At 40.4% G+C, this 18993-nt stretch overlaps 1 protein-coding gene across 5 annotated transcripts in view; it reads right to left on the bottom strand.

Moving 5' to 3' along the window:
• The window catches only part of pde4ca (phosphodiesterase 4C, cAMP-specific a), a 49921-nt gene that overhangs the window by 23942 nt on the left and 6986 nt on the right, over positions 1-18993 (bottom strand). Inside the window, exon 1 of one of the 5 annotated variants that reach the window (XM_046407893.1) lies at positions 1540-2470. The exons of 3 other annotated variants lie outside the window; for them this stretch is intronic. In XM_046407893.1, the coding sequence (XP_046263849.1) occupies positions 1540-1688 (149 nt within the window). In that variant the 5' untranslated portion in view covers positions 1689-2470. Of the gene's footprint in view, positions 1-1377; positions 2471-18993 lie in introns of those variants that run through there. One more of the 5 variants, XM_046407894.1, reaches the window with a different exon arrangement.

Consider the following 18993-nt stretch of genomic DNA (forward strand, 5'->3'; position numbering starts at 1 on the left):
GGATCCTGAGAAAGATGACAGAGGACCATAAAGTAAACATGATTTTATCACTGATACCTCCTTCACAGTCTGTCCACTGGCCATAAAGATTGTGTGTGAAGGTACAAAACTTAGGGCGGACTCCTGTGAGAATATTTATGCAATGGACACTGGCACACATAAACGCTGTACTAGGAAAGAGCCTGTGTGTGATGTAAAGCAAACAAACAGACAAACAAAAAACAGGATTTCTCATACATTAAGGTGCAGGATGTATGTACAGCGCACATTCACACACACACACACACACACACACACACACACACACACTTCATGGCAGGTCGTAAATGACAAGTCTTAAAGTTCAGAGATGTACCAGACTGGCTGGAATAGACCAGCATGTGAAATATGTCTCTGAATTCATTGGGACCACTAGTGAAATTGAAAATTTACACACATTTACATATATTTTACTCCCTCACAAGTTTTTTCCAACTTAATAATGTAACACTGCTAAATGTAACTGCTTTTAAAACAGTTTCGCAGTTTGTTAATAAAATATCAACTGCATATGCTGTACAGTTGCCTCCATTTCTATCTCCTACAAACATTTTAACATGAAACATTTTCAGTTACATTCAGATTTTGGTACAGCTTGTCACTTTATTTTTAAAGTCTTGGCTGAGCTATGTAATTTAGTATAGCCAAAGTTAGTTTGTCTTGAGACGCAGATATAATTTGGCAGGAGTGTTCATAAAGTGAATAATTTAAAGCTCCACGGAGTGCTGTTTTCTTTTAACCAGATGCAACACAAATTTCAAATAATCCAAAGGTTATTATTTTAACACAGTTCCCTTTTGTGTAATATTATTAACAGCAGCATCAGTATGAATAGATATTTGGTGGCTATTGTTTAATGAAAAAAAAAAAGAAGGAGATGGCACAAGTGGTCAAGAAAAACTGCAGCAAAAGAAAATTTTAGGAAATGCAGATATGAACCAAAAACAACTGATAGTGGCAAAAGAATGTGTTTTGTAAATATTGCAGCTGATAAAATTCTGTAGCAGGCTACAGATTTCAGATAGTTATATAAATAAATATGATTACATTCTAAAAAAAACACAAATCACAATATAGTAAGTCCTAAACACTATAGCTGTATGATTTCTTACGTTCTCTTTCATTTAATAGTGATAAAAAGAAGTAACTGAAAAAAAGACTTAAGAAATGCCTTTTTGACAACAGAACCAAGCTCCTAATTTCATACACTGCATAAAGTATCTGTAAAATGTTACACACGCTGTATGTTTATGTATGTGAGAGAGACAGATGAAAGGAGACACTGAGAAAGAAAGACGAAAGTTCTGAACAAGAGTAAATGAGATAGCTCTTAATTACCGCCTGCGTTTCTGTATGATGTCAATAGGCCTGTTGACAGCACACGGCGATCCCCATATGTTCCCACTCCTCACAGTGATACTCCGCTCCACAGAGTAATAGAACCCACAGTTCGTCGGCACACTCATCTTTCTTTAGTCTACTCTCTTAACTCGTCCTCACCCTCCTCTTCTCGGCCGCTCCGCCGCTCTCCCTCTCTTGGTTCTCCTCAGCTTGTGGCTGCTCTCATCCCTGTAAAACGCGGCCCGCTCCCTCGTCTGTCTCACTCTGTCGGGCTGTCCGGCTCTCCACGGCTTCCCAGGAGTTTTCATTACTTCTGGCAGAAGTGGACACCAGCTCTAGGACCGGTGGCTCCTGCGCAGAGCAGTGATGCAATCCATGCCACTGTACGCTGGTGAAAAGCTGCTCTTCCTTGGATGATTTGAATGAATTTGGAGTGTGTTCCTTCCTGAACACCTGAATTCCTCGTGCACACTCCCTACTGCCTGTCTGTCTGTCTCGCAGGCTGTAGGAAAAGCTTTTCATCACTCTCAGCAGAGCTCCATTAATCGGTCCCCCATGTACATCTTGTCTTTGCTTCAGGTCTAAATGTGGCACAACCCTTTCTGTCTGCCTGCTCCCTGTCACTCTCTCTCCCTCTCTCTCTCTCTCTCTCTCTCTTCGCTGTTCTTCTGTGTCTCTTTCTGCTTCCTGCTCTCTCCTATGGCTGCAACACCTTTAATTACAGAGCAAACAGAGACCTTTCCTTTTCCCTGGGCAAACTTGCTTTCCTGCTTCAGTCTGTCACAGAAGCCCTGTCCTGTATGTGTGTGTGTGTGTGTGTGTGTGTGTGTGAGTGTTTTCTCCAAACACCACACAGAATGTGAAAAGGTCTGTATGAAGCATGTGTGTGCGCAAGAGAGCAACCGAACGTGTGCATCAGTGAGCAAGAACGTGTGTGTGTGTGTAGGCATGTGACTGTACAAGTGTGTGTGAGTGTGTGTGTGTGCTTCACACAAGGGGGGGGGGACAAGTTTCAGAGGTCAGAGCTGAGAAAGGGGGCGGGATCAGAGCCAGCATGGTCCCTGCCTTCCCCAAATGTTTAACCATGTTAACCCCTTCCTACTCTCTCACGCACTCACACTCTGAATCAAAATACAATTGCAGGACACCACTCTCCCCTTTGACCAAAGCACCATTATCCTTTCCAGATGGAGTGTGTATTCATGTGTGTGTCTGGCATGTATGTCTTGTCTATGTTAGGTAAAGAGATTGACAACAGGATGAGTATGATAGGGTATTACAATAAGTAGCTCTTGGGACACAGCTTGCTGAGAACAAACAACAAGTACAAACACACACACACACACACACACACACACACTTACCCATATACAGTATGTACTCACACACAGGCTTAGGCATGAGCATGCAAGGTCACCCATGGCCAGGGGCAGTGTATTTTTGAAGACCAGAAATGTGAAAAGTAAATATGAAACTTTAGCTGGTCGACCTTCTGTAGGCTTCAATGAAAATTTAAACAGGAAATATTTGACAAGAGATCAGTAAAATGAGACCGGGGCCATGAATCTGCAGGCTATGTTCCCAGAGACAGATAAAAGCCAGCTTTTGATTGCTTGAGTAGACATGAAGAGTTTGTAAAAAGTCATGAGGACAGGCTGTGTGCATGTGAAAATTGTAATTAATGTAGAGAGTGTGATCTGAAGTTTTCCGACAGCCAGCATCTGCTTTAGTATTGCCAAGTCCTTGTGTCAGTTACTATATATTTGCAATACAGCACTGGGTATTATTATTGTTATAGTAATATTGTGTAACATTGCATTTAAAAATGTTAATGAGTGGTGTCTGTTTATTAAGTGTTTCCAAAGCAGAATACAGAAGAAGTGTAAAGACTTGAGACAAATGCTATGTTAATTTGCCCTTGCATAAGACAGAATCATTAGCTAACAATAGCTAACTGGCTTACTGTCATTAACATATGGAAAAATGAAGAATATGAAGAATATCTCGGATATGAGTGCTGCCATCTTGTGTTGTGCAGTAATTGTGTGGCAAAAACACGTTATCAAGTTCCCTCCCATACACCTGCCAACACTCAGCTGTCAATTACGCATTTTCCTACATCAAATAACTGAAATAAAACAAACTTATCAGAAAAATGAACACTTTAGTTAGTTACTTTAGTTGGGCTCACGCCCCATGTCCTAACATAGAGGTGGAAGGATTTATGACGTACTGCAGCCAGCCACCAGGGGGTGATCAAGATGTTTTGACTTCACATTTGAGCAGCTTTCATATTGTCATTTCTATTTTACAGTCAATACTCACTACTCACAGTTATCTAGCATTAATTCCAAACAAAGACTGGGAAGTTTTTGGTCTTACATGTTATGTCTGTATAGTATCCAGGACTAGCTTCTATGCAGCTTCTCCTAGGTCTTGTTTGAAGTTAACAGGAGCAGGATGGCTAACATTAGCTTTTATCCTGCTTACTATTGTACTGTATAGTATAGCATAGTTTACAATTCAGCAACCAAAGCCATAAGCTTAATTAGCTTGCTAGCTACAGCTGATATAACCTGTCAGTATGCTGTTGTTTCAGTATAAATTATGGTCATGGGCTAGAAACGATGAACCTGTTTTGTTGAATTCTGTCTCAAATGTGAAACCCAGAGTTTCAAAAATTACTATGAATTTGGCCACCTGCATTATGTGCCTTGTATAAACAGAAAGCTTGGCAGACGTAGCATGGCTTGACGAACAATCATTTGCTATCCAGCTAGTTCCTGCACACTGACAAAACATCACCATAAATGGACGTTCGCTTCAAGCTACATTCTGTAATATGACATGGTTCACCTAAACTGGCAAATTAATCGATAGCATCACCTCATCAATGAGGAATTCACAAATGTTAGGCAGAGAGATAGCAAAAGGTGAGAACAGAAAAGAAAAAGCAAGAAAATAAAACAGGCTCAATATATAAATATAAGGCTCAAAAACTATCTTTAACATGAACCAGGCCATTTTCTGGAGACCAGAGAGTTTAAACTCCATCACACGACAATTGCTCCATTACCTACATATGTGAATAAGTTGTTCTGTTTTTTCATATGGTATGGTTTTATTTTTCAATTTTATATTTATGTTGTTAAAGACATACAGCACAGACAGCTTATGACTATGGCAATTGTTCCCTAAAAGTATTTAATATAATACAGAGGTTCTGTGCCTGTGATACGCAAGCAAAACTGCCATTTAAGGAAATCTGAAGAGGAGCATGCATAGCAGGGGCCAATCAAAACCACAAAGTGAACAGACCCACAATACTGCTGTATATTGTGGCTTTTATGGAGCCTGAATTCAACAGCGGCAGTTTATAAATCCAATCACACCTAGAATAAATTAAATTGTAGCTATTTGAATTTGAGAAGGATGGACTGTGCAGGAACAGAATAACGATCAGATCCCTCATGCTTTGATAAAGAATCTCGACAAATTAAACCCGGTATAGTAAATACTTTTACAACAAGGTCCCTCAATTTGCTGGCCCTGTATTCACACTTGTCCTTTGTGAGAACATAAAGCACAAACATTAACATGTGATCTAACTTTGGATTTGTAAAACAGAAGAATTATACATCCCCAGTGTCCTGATGCAAACCGGATGAGGGGATGTTGAGAGCATACACTTAGACACATTTTTATGACAGGAAAACTGTTTTCATGTGCAGTTAGAAGAATAGAGTGCTTAAACAACAAGAGTCTTCTCCCTGTTATTTAGAGTGGACATGCACACACACTTACCGGGACACTCACTCACTCACTCACACACACACACACACTCATTGGTTGGCTATATACCAGAGGACTTCACAGTGTTCAATGTATCTGCGTCACTGTGGTGGAAGAGAGTGGATGTTTGAAGAAAGACAGACATGAAATGTTTAGTTCTGCTCAGTATCTTCAGATCTCATCTTTAGGCAGGCGTGCTGAATGCTGAATGCCGAGGCCAAGGGGATGTGGCAAGGTAATCTCTAAAACTCATAAAATAGCCCAGCATCATAAATTTAGGCTGACCCCTAGGATGTGGGTTTAATAGTCCATTATTTGCAAAGGGGCCTCATGACATCATTTGTTGGCTACATGGAGGCGTGATAAGAATTCCTGGATAACAAGCTGTTTTGAAGTCAGCGAGGAGTGCTGTGTCTCAAGAGTTGTGTCCTGTCAGTGGGCACACTGTCTCTTTATGGTTTGTCTGTAAAGCTAGCTGACACTGATTAATTTCACCCATCATACTGTCTACCTAGAAACAAGTGTATCTGAAAGAAAGAAAATGTACAATAACATAAAATATTGTGATTGTGATTTGGGGGGCTGGCTGCAATTTTTGACATTTTCTTTGAAAGGAGGACAGTATTAGAGCTGTACATGTGGCCTAATGGACACAGAATATTCACCAAACCGGTCGTCTGCTTTGTAATCAGTGACTTTGTTGTTGCTTCTCTGCCTGAAATTCGTGTAGGTCAACAGTGTGATAATAATACAGTCCTCTTCTTCTCAGTGTAGAGACATAATTTTGTTTGTTTCAAGTTTCAAGAAATTAAGCTACTGTTGAAATTTCACGCTCATGTTAAGTTAAATGTGAGGGATGATATAAATGTGCAGTCAAGTCAATTTGAATGTATTTAGGCCTATTTAGGATGTAAATAGGACATGTAAATACCTGTATTTTTTAATCTTGTTTTTGTTTATCCTATTTTTATATTTTTCACTTTTCTTTCTTGGTCGGGAAAACTGCAAGTGCAATGTCTGTACGAAAAGAATTTCCCTTCGGGGATAAATAAAGGAATTCTGATTCTGATTCTGATTTGTGCATGTCTGGAAAGCAAGCAAGAGTGCAGAAGAGTGTCCTCTTTGCTACAGACATAGAAATATTAAAAAAAAAAACAATAATACATTATTTTATAAACACAATCAGGTATGGTTATAGCTATATGAGATGAAACGGTAATTAAATAATACAAATAGGCCGCTGATCAAATTAAAAGTTTTGAATAACACCAAACCCATGAAGAGCAATTTAAAAACATCCTCTCATTTCTCAGTATTGATGATGTCTTATCATAACAAATTAAGAGCAGCTGCCGCATTTACAAGCGTGTTTCAAATTTCACATCTGCTTCTTCCAGACCTCATGTTATAGAAGTAGTAAAATGGTCTACAACGTGTATTGCGTTTTAACACAAACACGCATTGTAAGCAGCAAGAGCTGCTTTCTTTTATCCAGGCACACTTTTGGGTGGCTGCATAATAAAAATGAGGAAAGTGTTATTTGACTCACTAGTGTCTGAAAAAGCATTGTAAAGTAGATCTGCATCACTACCACCCATCCGTTTTCAATACCTGCTTCATCCATGCAGGGTCGTGGGCGGGGAGCTGGAGCCTGACACACAGAGACAGACAATCTCACAAGCGCACCAACAGGCAATATAGAGTAGCCACTTAAGCTAATGTGCATTGTTTTGGTATTGTGGGAGGAAGCCGGAGAAAAACCCACTCAGGCACAGGGAGAACATGCAGACTATACACAATAGGGCCCAGACCGGGAACCCTGTTGCTGTGAGGCGACAGTGCTCACCACTGCACAACCGTGCCGTGACTGCATCATTACATCAAATAAAAACAATCAAAATGTAATGTGCAATTTTACACACACATTTTTCTAATTTAAGCATATTTGTTATCTGTGGAAACTCTTGTTATCTGTGGAAAATTTTGAAATGACTTTCTGTCAAGAGAGTGAGAGTGTGTTTATACAGAGAGTGAGTTTATACTGGGACCCTGTACAGCACAGTTCAAGAGGTTAAAAAAGCAGCTGCAGAAGAACAGAGTACACAAACACACTGGCACATTCACAATTGTATATTCACATGAGCAGGGCTGACCATTTCTATTATAATTTTCTACATCAGGATCTCTGGGAAGAATTCCCAAAACTGACTGCTTCCTTTAAAAAGAAAACTCCTTTCCCTTGAATTGGTGGTAAACATCTTCTGTTTATCTGCTCTGTTTATTTTAAACTGAATGTGGTCGTCACTTTCAAGTGTGGCAATCAAGAATAGCAAAACAAAACAACAATAACAACAAAAAACAAATAAATAATTGAAAATTTCTTCATGGTACAAATGTCATCTACAAACTGTGTACATGGCAAAGCAGAAGCACCAGGTTTGCGCACGTGGCTGTTGCTAGTGGCCTATATTTAACTAAGTCTTGGTGATGTCAAACGTCATGTTACGGCATGTACTGTAGTAAAGGCTATCAGTGTGTCGCCTCATGATTCATTAGGCTGCCATCTGCTAGCATGACGGCAGGGTTTGGGGCTCGGCTGATTTGAGGATTGGGTGGATGACAGACTTGCGCGCACACATGCAGAACTCACACATTAGCAGTCACACACACACATACACACACAGCCCAAAAAGGCCAGGACGTATGCACATGGGAGCTCTCTAATGCATGCACATATACAAGGGACATGGACGCACACTCAAAGGCACGTAACAAATCAGATGGTCTGTGTGCACACCCAGATGGCAAGTGGCCATTTCTTCAATGGAGAGGTGTTTGTAGGTAAAACAAGAGCTTTGAAATGCTCAGTCACAGCAATCACGTCCCCATTTCAGCTCTGAAAAAAAAGAGCAACCTAGCTTACACACTCTCACCGTCTGTTCCACAGATCTAGAATACATCAGTGAATAAAAGCTCTAGTTTTCAGAAGTTGAAAAAGTACAAACAATTAATTCTCCATTTTGGCATCGTGTGAAAATTAATCACTGATTACTGAGGTTGCCAAGGCCAAAGGGTATTTAATAATGTATGGGAGAAAACAACATTAGCTGTTACAATTCGATTATTAGTGCCAAACTCAAGACACTATAAAAGTCAACTTAAAGATCCAGTTTTAAAAAAACATAGTGCATTTCAGCTCATTTACTATTATTATTTCAGAGCATTTACTGCTCACACTAATTATTAATACTAATTTAAAGGGATTCTTCTTTCCACAAAATCAATGTGCCACATCTGTAATCAAAAGTAATTTGCAATGTAATGGCACTGTGGTGTTAATGGTACTTAGGCAAGATTTCTAACCTCTCTTCTGTCTGTGTGCTGTTGCCTCAAGTAGTTGATATTCAAACTACTCAGGTTAAATGTTATGACCCAGTGAAGCAGCAGTATTGGGTGTCAAGTGAAGTCAATTTTATTTACGTACCCCAGAATCACAAATTTGTCAGAGGGCTTTACAGTTTCAACAACATATGGCATCCTCTCTGCCCAACTGGGACAAACTTCAGAGCAACAGAATTAATAGATATGCAACAGATTAGAAGTCGCACTAGAAGAATTACAAAGAATAAAGCATAAACATATAATAATAACTAAAGGTTTAATGTTTAAAAGTATCAGTCTTAAGCGACTGTACTGAATGAAAGTAAGAGATGACTAACTGTTAATTCTGCCAGGATATCTTGCCATGTCAATGTAAAGGCTCTGTTTGACATATTGATTAAACTGCTCCAAACACATTCCTTCACATTATAACTCCCCACAATACTATGGATGTTTAATTAGTGACATGTGGCCTCTTTCTATTCTTTATATCACCTAAAGCCACCTACAGTTTTACTCTACCAAAATGCAACATAGTTTTATTTTTCTATATCCAACAACCGCTTGGTGTGCAGGAGGTCTTTCACTCTTACACTCTCTGAGCATAACTTAGTCAGTTTCCCCCTCTAGTGGTGGCAACGAACAGTCGTCATGATCGTCTGCAACAAACGAGAGGATTTCTTAAATGAACTCATTTAGCAATAATAACATGAAACAAAAAACTTTTATCATTTTTTAGGCATTATCAATGACAGACTTGATAGGTATTGAGCATTTTTCAGGCAAGTTATTTCACAGATCAGATGTGCTGTTTAAAGACTAATGTCTTTTAGCATCACATCCGATCTAATCAGGACATGGCACTGTTTGGAAAAAAAAACCCCAAAACATTTAAAACGGCATTTCCTTGGAAGTACAATACTTTTTATTCTTCTTACTGACACCTGTATCCTCTCACAGTGTGTGTAGGAAATACAGTAAAGTCACCAGTTTTCATTTTCAGCAGTGTTAGTGCTGTCCCCGGCTGCTGCTGCTGCCACTGCCAGCCACAGAAATCAATGAGGCTCTGGAGGCGATTGGGGAAATCAGTCATGCTGAAAATATGGAGTACAGCAGTGACGCACACAGCAGCCAGCCTGCCACAGCTACACAGGTCCTATTGACTAATCTGGGTGTGTGTTTGAGGGGGGTGGGTGGGTGGGCTGCTGTCTATATTAGGACCTCTGACATTGACACTGTTGCCCTTTGGTTGGATGGCCTCACTTGACACTTTTGTTTTCCTCATTATTCTTTAAATCACAATCACTTTCCATCTTCTCTTTCACTTGACCACTTGAGAAATCTCTCTTCTCACCCAGCAAATTCCCCCCCGTTCATCTCTCGGTCTAACCCTCTCCTTCCAGTCATAATCTCCACACTAAAAGCAGCACTATCTCAACCCACATCCTTTCTATCACTTCTTCACCGCCCTCTCATCTGTGCCTTTACCCACTATGTCTATATTATCTCTTTTCCGCATTCGCTCAACGGTTGTGTCTGGCTCTCACCTCACACTTGTTTCTTTCTCATTATTCTCTGCATTAGGTAACTTTTACAACTGTCAAAAGCTGCACAGAGGCAGCGCCAACTATCTTCTCATGATACTGACTGAGAGCTCTCAAGCCTTGTCTGGCCTGAATGCAGTAACACCGTGTTGTTTAGATGTATCACACTGCCAGGAGAACCATAAAAAGTATTGTTAAGAGGGTTACTAGTAGTGTGGGAAGTGTTCAGAGAGTCGGATGAATAGTGCCCTGGTACTGCTAGCACAAGTGAGGAGAAGAGCTATCTCTATTGTGATGGACACACATGGATTACAAGGGACTGCTTTGTCTCAATGTGTGTGTGTGTGTGTGTGTGAGAGAGAGAGAGAGAGAGAGAGAGAGAGAGAGCGACTGACTGATTGTTTGTATGTTGCATAAGAGCAAAGAAAACTATTTATTTCCAAAGGAATTTAACTTCTACGTTAACAAATCCAAGCACTTCAACTCTTGTAAAACAACCATATCAATGCTATCACCACGCAACAAATACTTCATTGCACATCGTTACTAGCTGAAAATGAAGCGCACGTCTGGAAATTTGCTTTGATCTGAAGCTCCCAAATGTGACTCCACTTCAGTACTGCCTTTTTTCAGCCAGGAAGCACAATGTACAAATCAGGTAAAGAGAATAAAGGCTTGTTCTGTTCCCTTCTGCACTTGTGTGTCTCTGGCTGTGGTCTAAAATCTCCTGCTTTGATCTCCTCATGTGATCCAAACAGGCTCACGGCTGGAGGAGTTCGGATGACACTCGCGAGGCACATGCCTTATGCCCAGAGTTCAGAAAAGTTTGCCACACTGCACAGAAAAAAGAAAAAACATCCCAACAACAGCTCAGAAGTGTTTATTTTTTTCTTCTCTCACTGCACACAAGAAGACGGCGATTCTTAAAGAATCTGTGCAGTTGTTATTTAACGACACATCTCAGATTGTGAGCCACCTTGCGTGATGCATATGGACTCATGTTGGCCTGCAGCCACTCCAGTGTGCGTGTATTCTTATGCGGTGTGTGTCTATGTGTGTATTCTTATTGTTCATGTACCGAGTCTCTGCTTTTGGCCTCTGCAAACTTATATAATGACATGTCCTGCAGGGATCTCATCACAGCTGCAGTAGATTATATGTCTTTCCTGAATCCGACCTGGTGATTACACAGTTGTATTAACTTACAACTACAATTAAGCCAATCAGTCTCATCAGTGTGTAGACAAGAGGAGTATGTTACCATGATTTACCTCTTGGAAGTGAGCCAGTTTGACACGTTATTTTATTCCTCTTTGTTTTGTTTCCAAGAGGACCAGATAGAAAACAGAGACGAAATCTTCTCCATCTTTCGCTCTCTTTTACAGTTTTCCACAATGTGCCAGTATTTCTTCAGTGAATCCCCAAAAAGTCCTGGACCACATGTCTGGTGATACTGTGATGCCTCGACTTGGCTCAGGTCCATGGAGCTTCAAGGAGGGCCATGAGTGGACACAGCCATCGATCCGCCATGCCACCCCCAGGCTTGAGAAGCCAACCACTAAACCCCGCACACCAACAGCAACACTCAAAGGCTTCACCGCAGCACACAGTGTTTAGCAGTTAAGTTGGTGTTAAACAAGAAGCAGCTGCAGACCCACAACTACAAAAGTGTTTGTTATCACTGAGGCAAACCAAAACACACTGCTTCAACTAGAGTTGCAAAAAGAAATATTTCCATGTCAAAAGGTTGTCTATCTTAAATAAAATTTCAGATTTTATGTAATCTAAATAGTGTTCACATTCTGGGGTTTGAAACATCATGACTAAACAGAGAAAAACACTTAAAACCACCAGATAAACATCAATATGATGCAATACTACTGTAATTACAGTGACAAAGCATCAGTGCGTATTTATTCCCCAAACATTTTATGTGCAGTATAAGAAAGAACAAACAGGTAGTACTTGCCAGACACAGAAACAAGTGACATGTGCTTTCCAAAACTTGCTGAACATCTGCAAACGCATGTATTATGTTCTATTCGCTGTCACAAAAACTATTAACACACACAGCCGGATACGTACCCAATGCACGAGTGCCTGCGGGTGGAGAAGTTGCTGTGCATCTTCCTTGAAAAGCGAGAGTCTTTGTTCATCATGTTTTTGGCAGGTTCAAAAAGAGCTGGGTTGAGTTCAGAGAGGCATCAAAAGCTTTCGGAGGACAGAAAAAACGAACTTCTGTGGCACAACCAAAAGCCCCATGCTGTCATGAATTGGAAGGGAAAGCCATCCAAAACATTGTTTGTGGTCACAAGTTATGGGAGACACATCCCTCTGACAGGACAGGGCAGGAAAAACTGGTCCAAGAAAGACAAATGTAAAACAACACCAAGATGCAAAACTGCTAAACACAAGAGTGTTATCAGCTGCACCTGGTAACAGCAAGAATGAAAGTGAACAGTAAGAGTCAGACCTGCTGAGCCTCCCCTCTATTTATTTGATAAATCTTATTAGCTAGAAGCGATTCACTTCCAGGTCAGTGCAGAATCAACAGATCAAAGTGCATCAAACTGTAAATTCAATCTGAGCTTCAGCTTTTGGTCCCACCGTTAAAGGATATGTCCACTTGTTATTTTGTGGGAAAGGAAGACTCAAAAAGGTTCAGTGTGTGTGTGTGTGTGTGTGTTTGTGTGTGTGTGTGTCAACAGCCTAAAAAGGCCAAGAGTCTTGTCTGTTAAAGACCAATCAGAGGCTGAGTTAGCATGTCATCTCACTGACAGTTTAAGGATGGGGCCGAATCAAATCAAGGGAAATTGAGGATGGTGTCAGCTGTCAGTTCTCATCTGGAACTACTTCCTCGCTCGTTCTTCTGTCTGCTCACCACAAACGTGCCAAGATAAAGGCTTCTTTCTCCTCGTACTCCTAAATAGGAAACAGCAAGCTCAGATTCTTCCGAATGACCTGCAAGCTGACAAAACCGAATTCCTCAACAATGGGCCCCAGGTATTTTCTGTCTTTAAAAATCAAGTCCATTTAACATAGGGTTGCCTCTGTGATGCTATGCCACCAAGAGACTGAGCAGAGTTATTCTTAAAAAAAAAAAGTGAGCTGGAAAGAGTGTTATAATCCCATCAGATGCGCCCTGGAGTGGGCCGTCCCCTGTAGTCCCTGTCAGCGGGCTATAACAGACTGCTGCTCTCTCCTCTCTCCTCTCCTGAGAGTGGTGGGACCAAACTCAGCCTTAAAACAACAAACAACAGCACTATCTCCCCTGAGAGAGAGAGAGAGAGAGAGAGAGAGAGAGAGAGAGAGAGTGCAGGGAGAGGAAAGGGGTGGGGTGTTGGGTGGCTGAGAGAGACACACAGAGGCTCAGAGAGAATGACAGTAATTGCATGAGAAAGAGAAAACCAGTGTGAACAGTCCCGAGGTTAGAGTGGGATGAGTAGAGGTGAGGTGAAAGAAGAAAAAGAGACGTGCTGTATTACAGTACAGTATTATAAGCGCAAACATTTTCAACAAGTTTCTTTCTATAATGAGAGTGTGTACTGTATCTCTTTTCGTGTAACCAGCCTGTCTCCGTGCCAGCAGCAACAATAGTGCATCGGTCAATCAATATTTCAATATTGCGTGTGTGAGCTTTTTTAAATTTTCCTTTTTAATATTGAGTTTTCTCCTCACGCCATGAAATAATCCATCTAATTCGCACAATATCCTCTTCACTGTTGGACAAATATTTGGTATGATCAGGTATGTGACTGTGAAAATATATGGTGGAGAAACTAAAGGCCGAAAACACCTAATTTTTCATAATGTGAAGTACAAGCAGTCAGGGAGTATCTGTTAAAATCCATCTGAGGTGTTATTATCCTCCACAATAAAGGTCACGTTAAACTGTCGATTCGGAAGGTGGATCTGCGCTTACTCATGAAACGTAACTTTAACTTTAATTCACATTGAAATTAGCCAGGCACATGGAGAAAGCCTTTAATTAAGATAAACTTTAGGAGCTTTTTCAAAATCTACAGAACTGTTCAAAAGTTTGGAGTAACCTGTTACAAATACATCTTGATTTTCAATTTGCTTTCCGGTGCAGAAAAGCATAAGTGACCCTGGATCGTGACTGACCTCAACGGTACAATTGTGCTATAAATTGTGCTATATTTTGAGAACCCGGTTTAAAAAATATATTTATCTATAACAAATCTTTGTTAATTATGTGACATATTGACACACTAATTCACAAAATACACAAACTGAAAATTTCAAATCTTTGCAAACAGACTTTTTTGCAATGTTACAACTGTGGTCTTTTCCTGTATTTTCTGTAAGGCTCCTAACATAACTGAGGTACGCAGTGAAATAAGGAGCGCAGCTCAGGGAAAGAACTAATTATTATGGGTGATTTTAATATCAAGCGCTCTCACACAACTAGTAAAGGGACGCACAAGGATAACTTCATCACATAAAAGTGACATTACTAAAAGTGAAAAAGAAAAGAAAATGAGAGAGTAACTAAACACTTTATCATGATTACAGTTTTGCCTGATTGGAAATTAATTCTAATAGCCAGAAAGCTGATGAAAAAACAATTCTAATGCTAATTCAAAATATACCTAAGAGCAATGAATGTAAAAATGCAACAGGAACAACAAGAACATCAAATGGAGTGAACTACTATTTGGTAAAAAGGTTGATGCTGACATGTTTCAATGCACATTTAAAAACACAAGAGAATAACTTCTCTGGAAAAGCAGACTTCAAGGTGTCAGTGATCATACTCTCCTCAGGATAAATAGTGAATTACAGAGATTAATGAAGGAAACAGAGCATGAACTGCAGACATTTCTTAAGACTAACTTATTGTAACAAGGAGACTTACCACTGAGCGACAGTGTGGACCTCATCCACAGCCGTCCCTACAAGACGTCTTTGACAAACAGCATTTTACAAAAATCTTTCTTTACCTATCATTTGCCACAAACATTTCAGGGCAGCCAAAAACAATGGACACAAGTCCCTTGATCATTTCTACGTCTGTCTGTCCCATGCAGGTCAAGATTTTGACTTTCTGCTCCACTATAGAGACAAGTGGACAGATCACCAGGACGATGACATTCTCTGGCCATTATAGTTCGGGGTGACACCTCACTAAGGTGTAAGATCTTGAATCACAAGCCTCCCCCACTGTGTGCTTTTATTAAGCTTACGCATTCCAACAGCACATCCTCAAGAGCTGCTCAGGACTGTGCAATCCCATACAGGTCTGGTTCCCTCAGCCAATTATGTTATTCTGTTGGAGCTCCTCAACTGTGGAACATCCAACAAACTGAAATAAGAACCTGTGCCACCCATCATACCTTCACCCAAATCTCAAGGCCTGGCTTTTGAAAACTCAGACATTTCTTGCCTGTTGTCAGATGGTCAACTGTGCATGGCTTGGGTATTGGGTATGTTCTTCTGCAGTCAAAAATGGCTATAATCAGCACTGCTTGGCTGTGTGTTGCTGCTTCATGCCGCTTGCTTGCATAACTACGTGCACTGAACAGAGATTGCTCCTGTGTGACAACGCTAATGTTTTAGCACTTCCTGTTAGTCTGTATATTTCTCAATGTCCTCAAATGTCAGGGCCTCCCTGAAGAATCATTTGGGTCCATACCCAGTCACACATCCAGTCCATCTGCCCATCTCACGAACAAAAATGAAACACACCCCCTGGTGCTTCATGCCCACATTTCACAACATAGCAGCCTCTAGTGGAAAAGAACAGGAAATGCAATGTTAAAGTTCATCCACAATATGTGACCAACCAACCTAACCTGTTCATGTTGGTCCTCAATAACTTGAACGGTAACATCTGCCCGAGAGGAGCCCGAGAGGCAATCAGAGATTATTTCTGCAGGCTCAATATGACGCACAAACCCCACTAAAATGACTCATGACAGAAACAAAACTTTAGACTTAACTGGGATCATCACCTTTAGCCTTTTATAGAGATTCCAGTTATTCGATGAGTAACATCAAATAACTGCATTAAAAAAATGCATTAAATGCAACTATCCCAGATCCTTTTCTCATATATAAATGATTTTAGATCACATATGCATGTTTTTCTACTTTCTTCTATTGTATTACTGCCATATATGATGATATGTGTCACAGAATATTTTATGATTACAGGACCACACATGCTTTGACTTTTATAATACAGTCGTACCTGTGGTATATGCAGTTCTGGTATTAAGACAATATTCTATTAGCTACAATACTGAGAGTTTAGTTGCTAATGTAAACTTTGCTGTATTCACCTTAGAAAACAATACTCCAGATCGTATAAAGAGTCAGAGAGATGAAGATGCCCCTTAAATAAAGTAATAACTTTGAGTTAATGTCTTAGTGAAAAACACACTGGCTGTCATTCCAGAGCTGGCTTGAAAAAACTATTTTCACTAAATGTTTTTCACAAAAGAAGAAAAGAAAATCCATTTGACATGGTGTCTCTGGAATGGAAAAAGAGGCTTAATCAACTTAGACACTAAGTGAAAATAACTTCGCGGGTATGTTCTATATTTGAGCTGCCTGCGACATTTATTTTCCGCTGGACCCCCAGTTTGTTTAATTCCTCCTTCTTGCCAGCCATCCTGCAATAACTCATCTCCATCCATTTATTTCAGCTCTGACATTATGGGACACTACACACACCCCACAGAGAGACAGTTCCAATGGCCTGACCTCGGAGCTGTATAATGTAAAAGCTCTGTTGAATGTCTGTGTTAGTCTGCAAGCATCTGACTTTCCAGATTGAGCCTTGAAATCCCTTTGACTGAACTCTTGCCCTCCAATATTTAGATTTTCAACAGTAAGACTGAAATTATTGAAACTGTTACAGTAAACATTGGAAAAGAAATGTGTCTGCCAATCCAGTAGGCACTTTGGAATGTTTAATACGCACTTCTTGCCAATAAAAATGAGGCAGGATTTTATAGCACTGGCTCGAGTTTCTCTCAGGCTTTTAATTTCACTCCACTGAAATGGATGTCATCTAACATCACTGCAACAAGTTGAAGACACCTCATAACAGCCCAGAATTGCTAGGTGTCTACATCTGACTGTGTACATATTGAGGAGTGAAGGGTAAACACTGGCAAAGAGACAGAAGGTGTGTGTGTGTAAAAAATTGGTTTTACTGTGCTTCACAATTTTCCATAACAGGTTCATGCTTTGAAGGAGTACTGACCACATCAACAAGGAAATACAGTGTCACCACTGAAGCAAAAAAGAGCAAATATCCGTCTATTTGTATACCCATCCACACATACGAGTAGGACCTTGTTTATTCTTCCTCTCTCAAAAAGTTAAGGTCAAGTGTGTTTTAATTGATCATATGACTCCTGCCTTGACATTGTTAACAAAGTAAATGTTTAATTTACATGGGTCCAGCCTGATGCAGTAATGACTCATAAAACTAGAGCTATCAACAGGTACCAGAGCAGGGCTGGCAGACTGCAAGACCGCTGTACTCTTCACAAAAGAGAGTTATGGCTGTTATAACCGATGAAAAATTGTGAATAAATCAGACATATTCTAAGCTAAGACATCCTATTCAAAGCTGCAGGGGTACTTCCTTTCATATTGCTTTGCGAAACAATTATTTGGTCGTTGACAGATTAAAGTACGTGCTTGACAAAGAGGTGGAACAACAAACTGCTGATGCAGTGACAGAAAGGATGTCACTGAGCAGCGTGTTTGCTGAGATGACAACGCTCAATAGGACAACAAAAGCTTTGGAAAAATGCATTCACCTGTAGGAAATTAAGCACTAAAACTAAGCACTAAAACTTCTGACACCCAACTCTTACTACTGATATTTGATTTTCAGCACAATCCACTGGGTGTACTGAATGAATCAAATGTGTTTTGCAATCATAAAGAAATTAAAAGTTCTAACCAAGCATAAAGGAAACAAAATACAAGTACAAACAGTAACCATCTCAAGTCTGCTGTGTCGTATTCTCAGTAAATATCAGCAGGTCCAGTCACCGAGGATGAAACAGCACTTTTAAAATACTAACATTATGAGAATTTATTTTAGTAGAATTTCTCCAAAATAACAGCTGATTTTGCGTGGGTATAGAACAGTGCATTTAATTGAAGCACAGCAATACATGAACATCTTGTGGCCAGAATTAATTTCATAACATAAGCTTAAGGGCAACCATTTTTGTAGCGCGAAAGACTGCTGCCAGTACAAAAATAAATCAGCATATGCAGCTGAGTAGAGTAACCCTTGGCCATGAGACGCAAACCATCTCCTGCTTCAACAACAACACAAAAGTCATTGATACACTAACCAGCAACTAAAAGAAGAACCATAAAGAACCATAGATAAACTACTGCTGAGAAGCCTGAGGTCAACAGGTTTGTCTGTCAGCAGTACTTACTTATGAGATACCAGTTTAAATAAGAATATTTGTACACCTATACAGCAGAAGTGAGCAATTTGGATTGTCAACTTTGAAAAAGAGAAACATGTCTCCAGAAGTTAAGTCTGGTTCGTGCGGCCTCAAAGTGACGGACTCTACCTGGGAGTGTGGGCCAGAGTGAAGCGGCGCCTCTGAAGGTTGATGCTGCGATTCATCAGCAGCTTTCTGAACAGCAGTGGGGAGTTTCGAGGAGACCCACGTGGGGAATCCTTGGGCGAGATCTTTGGGGATCCCCCTGGGGAGTTCGTTTTGGACCTGGGCATGAGCTGAATGATGGGCAGCCTGGTCACCCTTCGGTCCTGTGGCCTCTCCTCCACTTCAGCCTGCTCTTCTTCAGAGCTCTCAGAGCATAGTTCACTCATGATGGACAGAAGATGGTCAGGGGTCAAGTAGTTCTTCCCTTTGTTTGCCCTGCG

The sequence above is a fragment of the Scatophagus argus genome, chromosome 13, assembly GCF_020382885.2.
Source record: "Scatophagus argus isolate fScaArg1 chromosome 13, fScaArg1.pri, whole genome shotgun sequence".
Classification (NCBI taxonomy): Eukaryota; Metazoa; Chordata; class Actinopteri; family Scatophagidae; genus Scatophagus; species Scatophagus argus.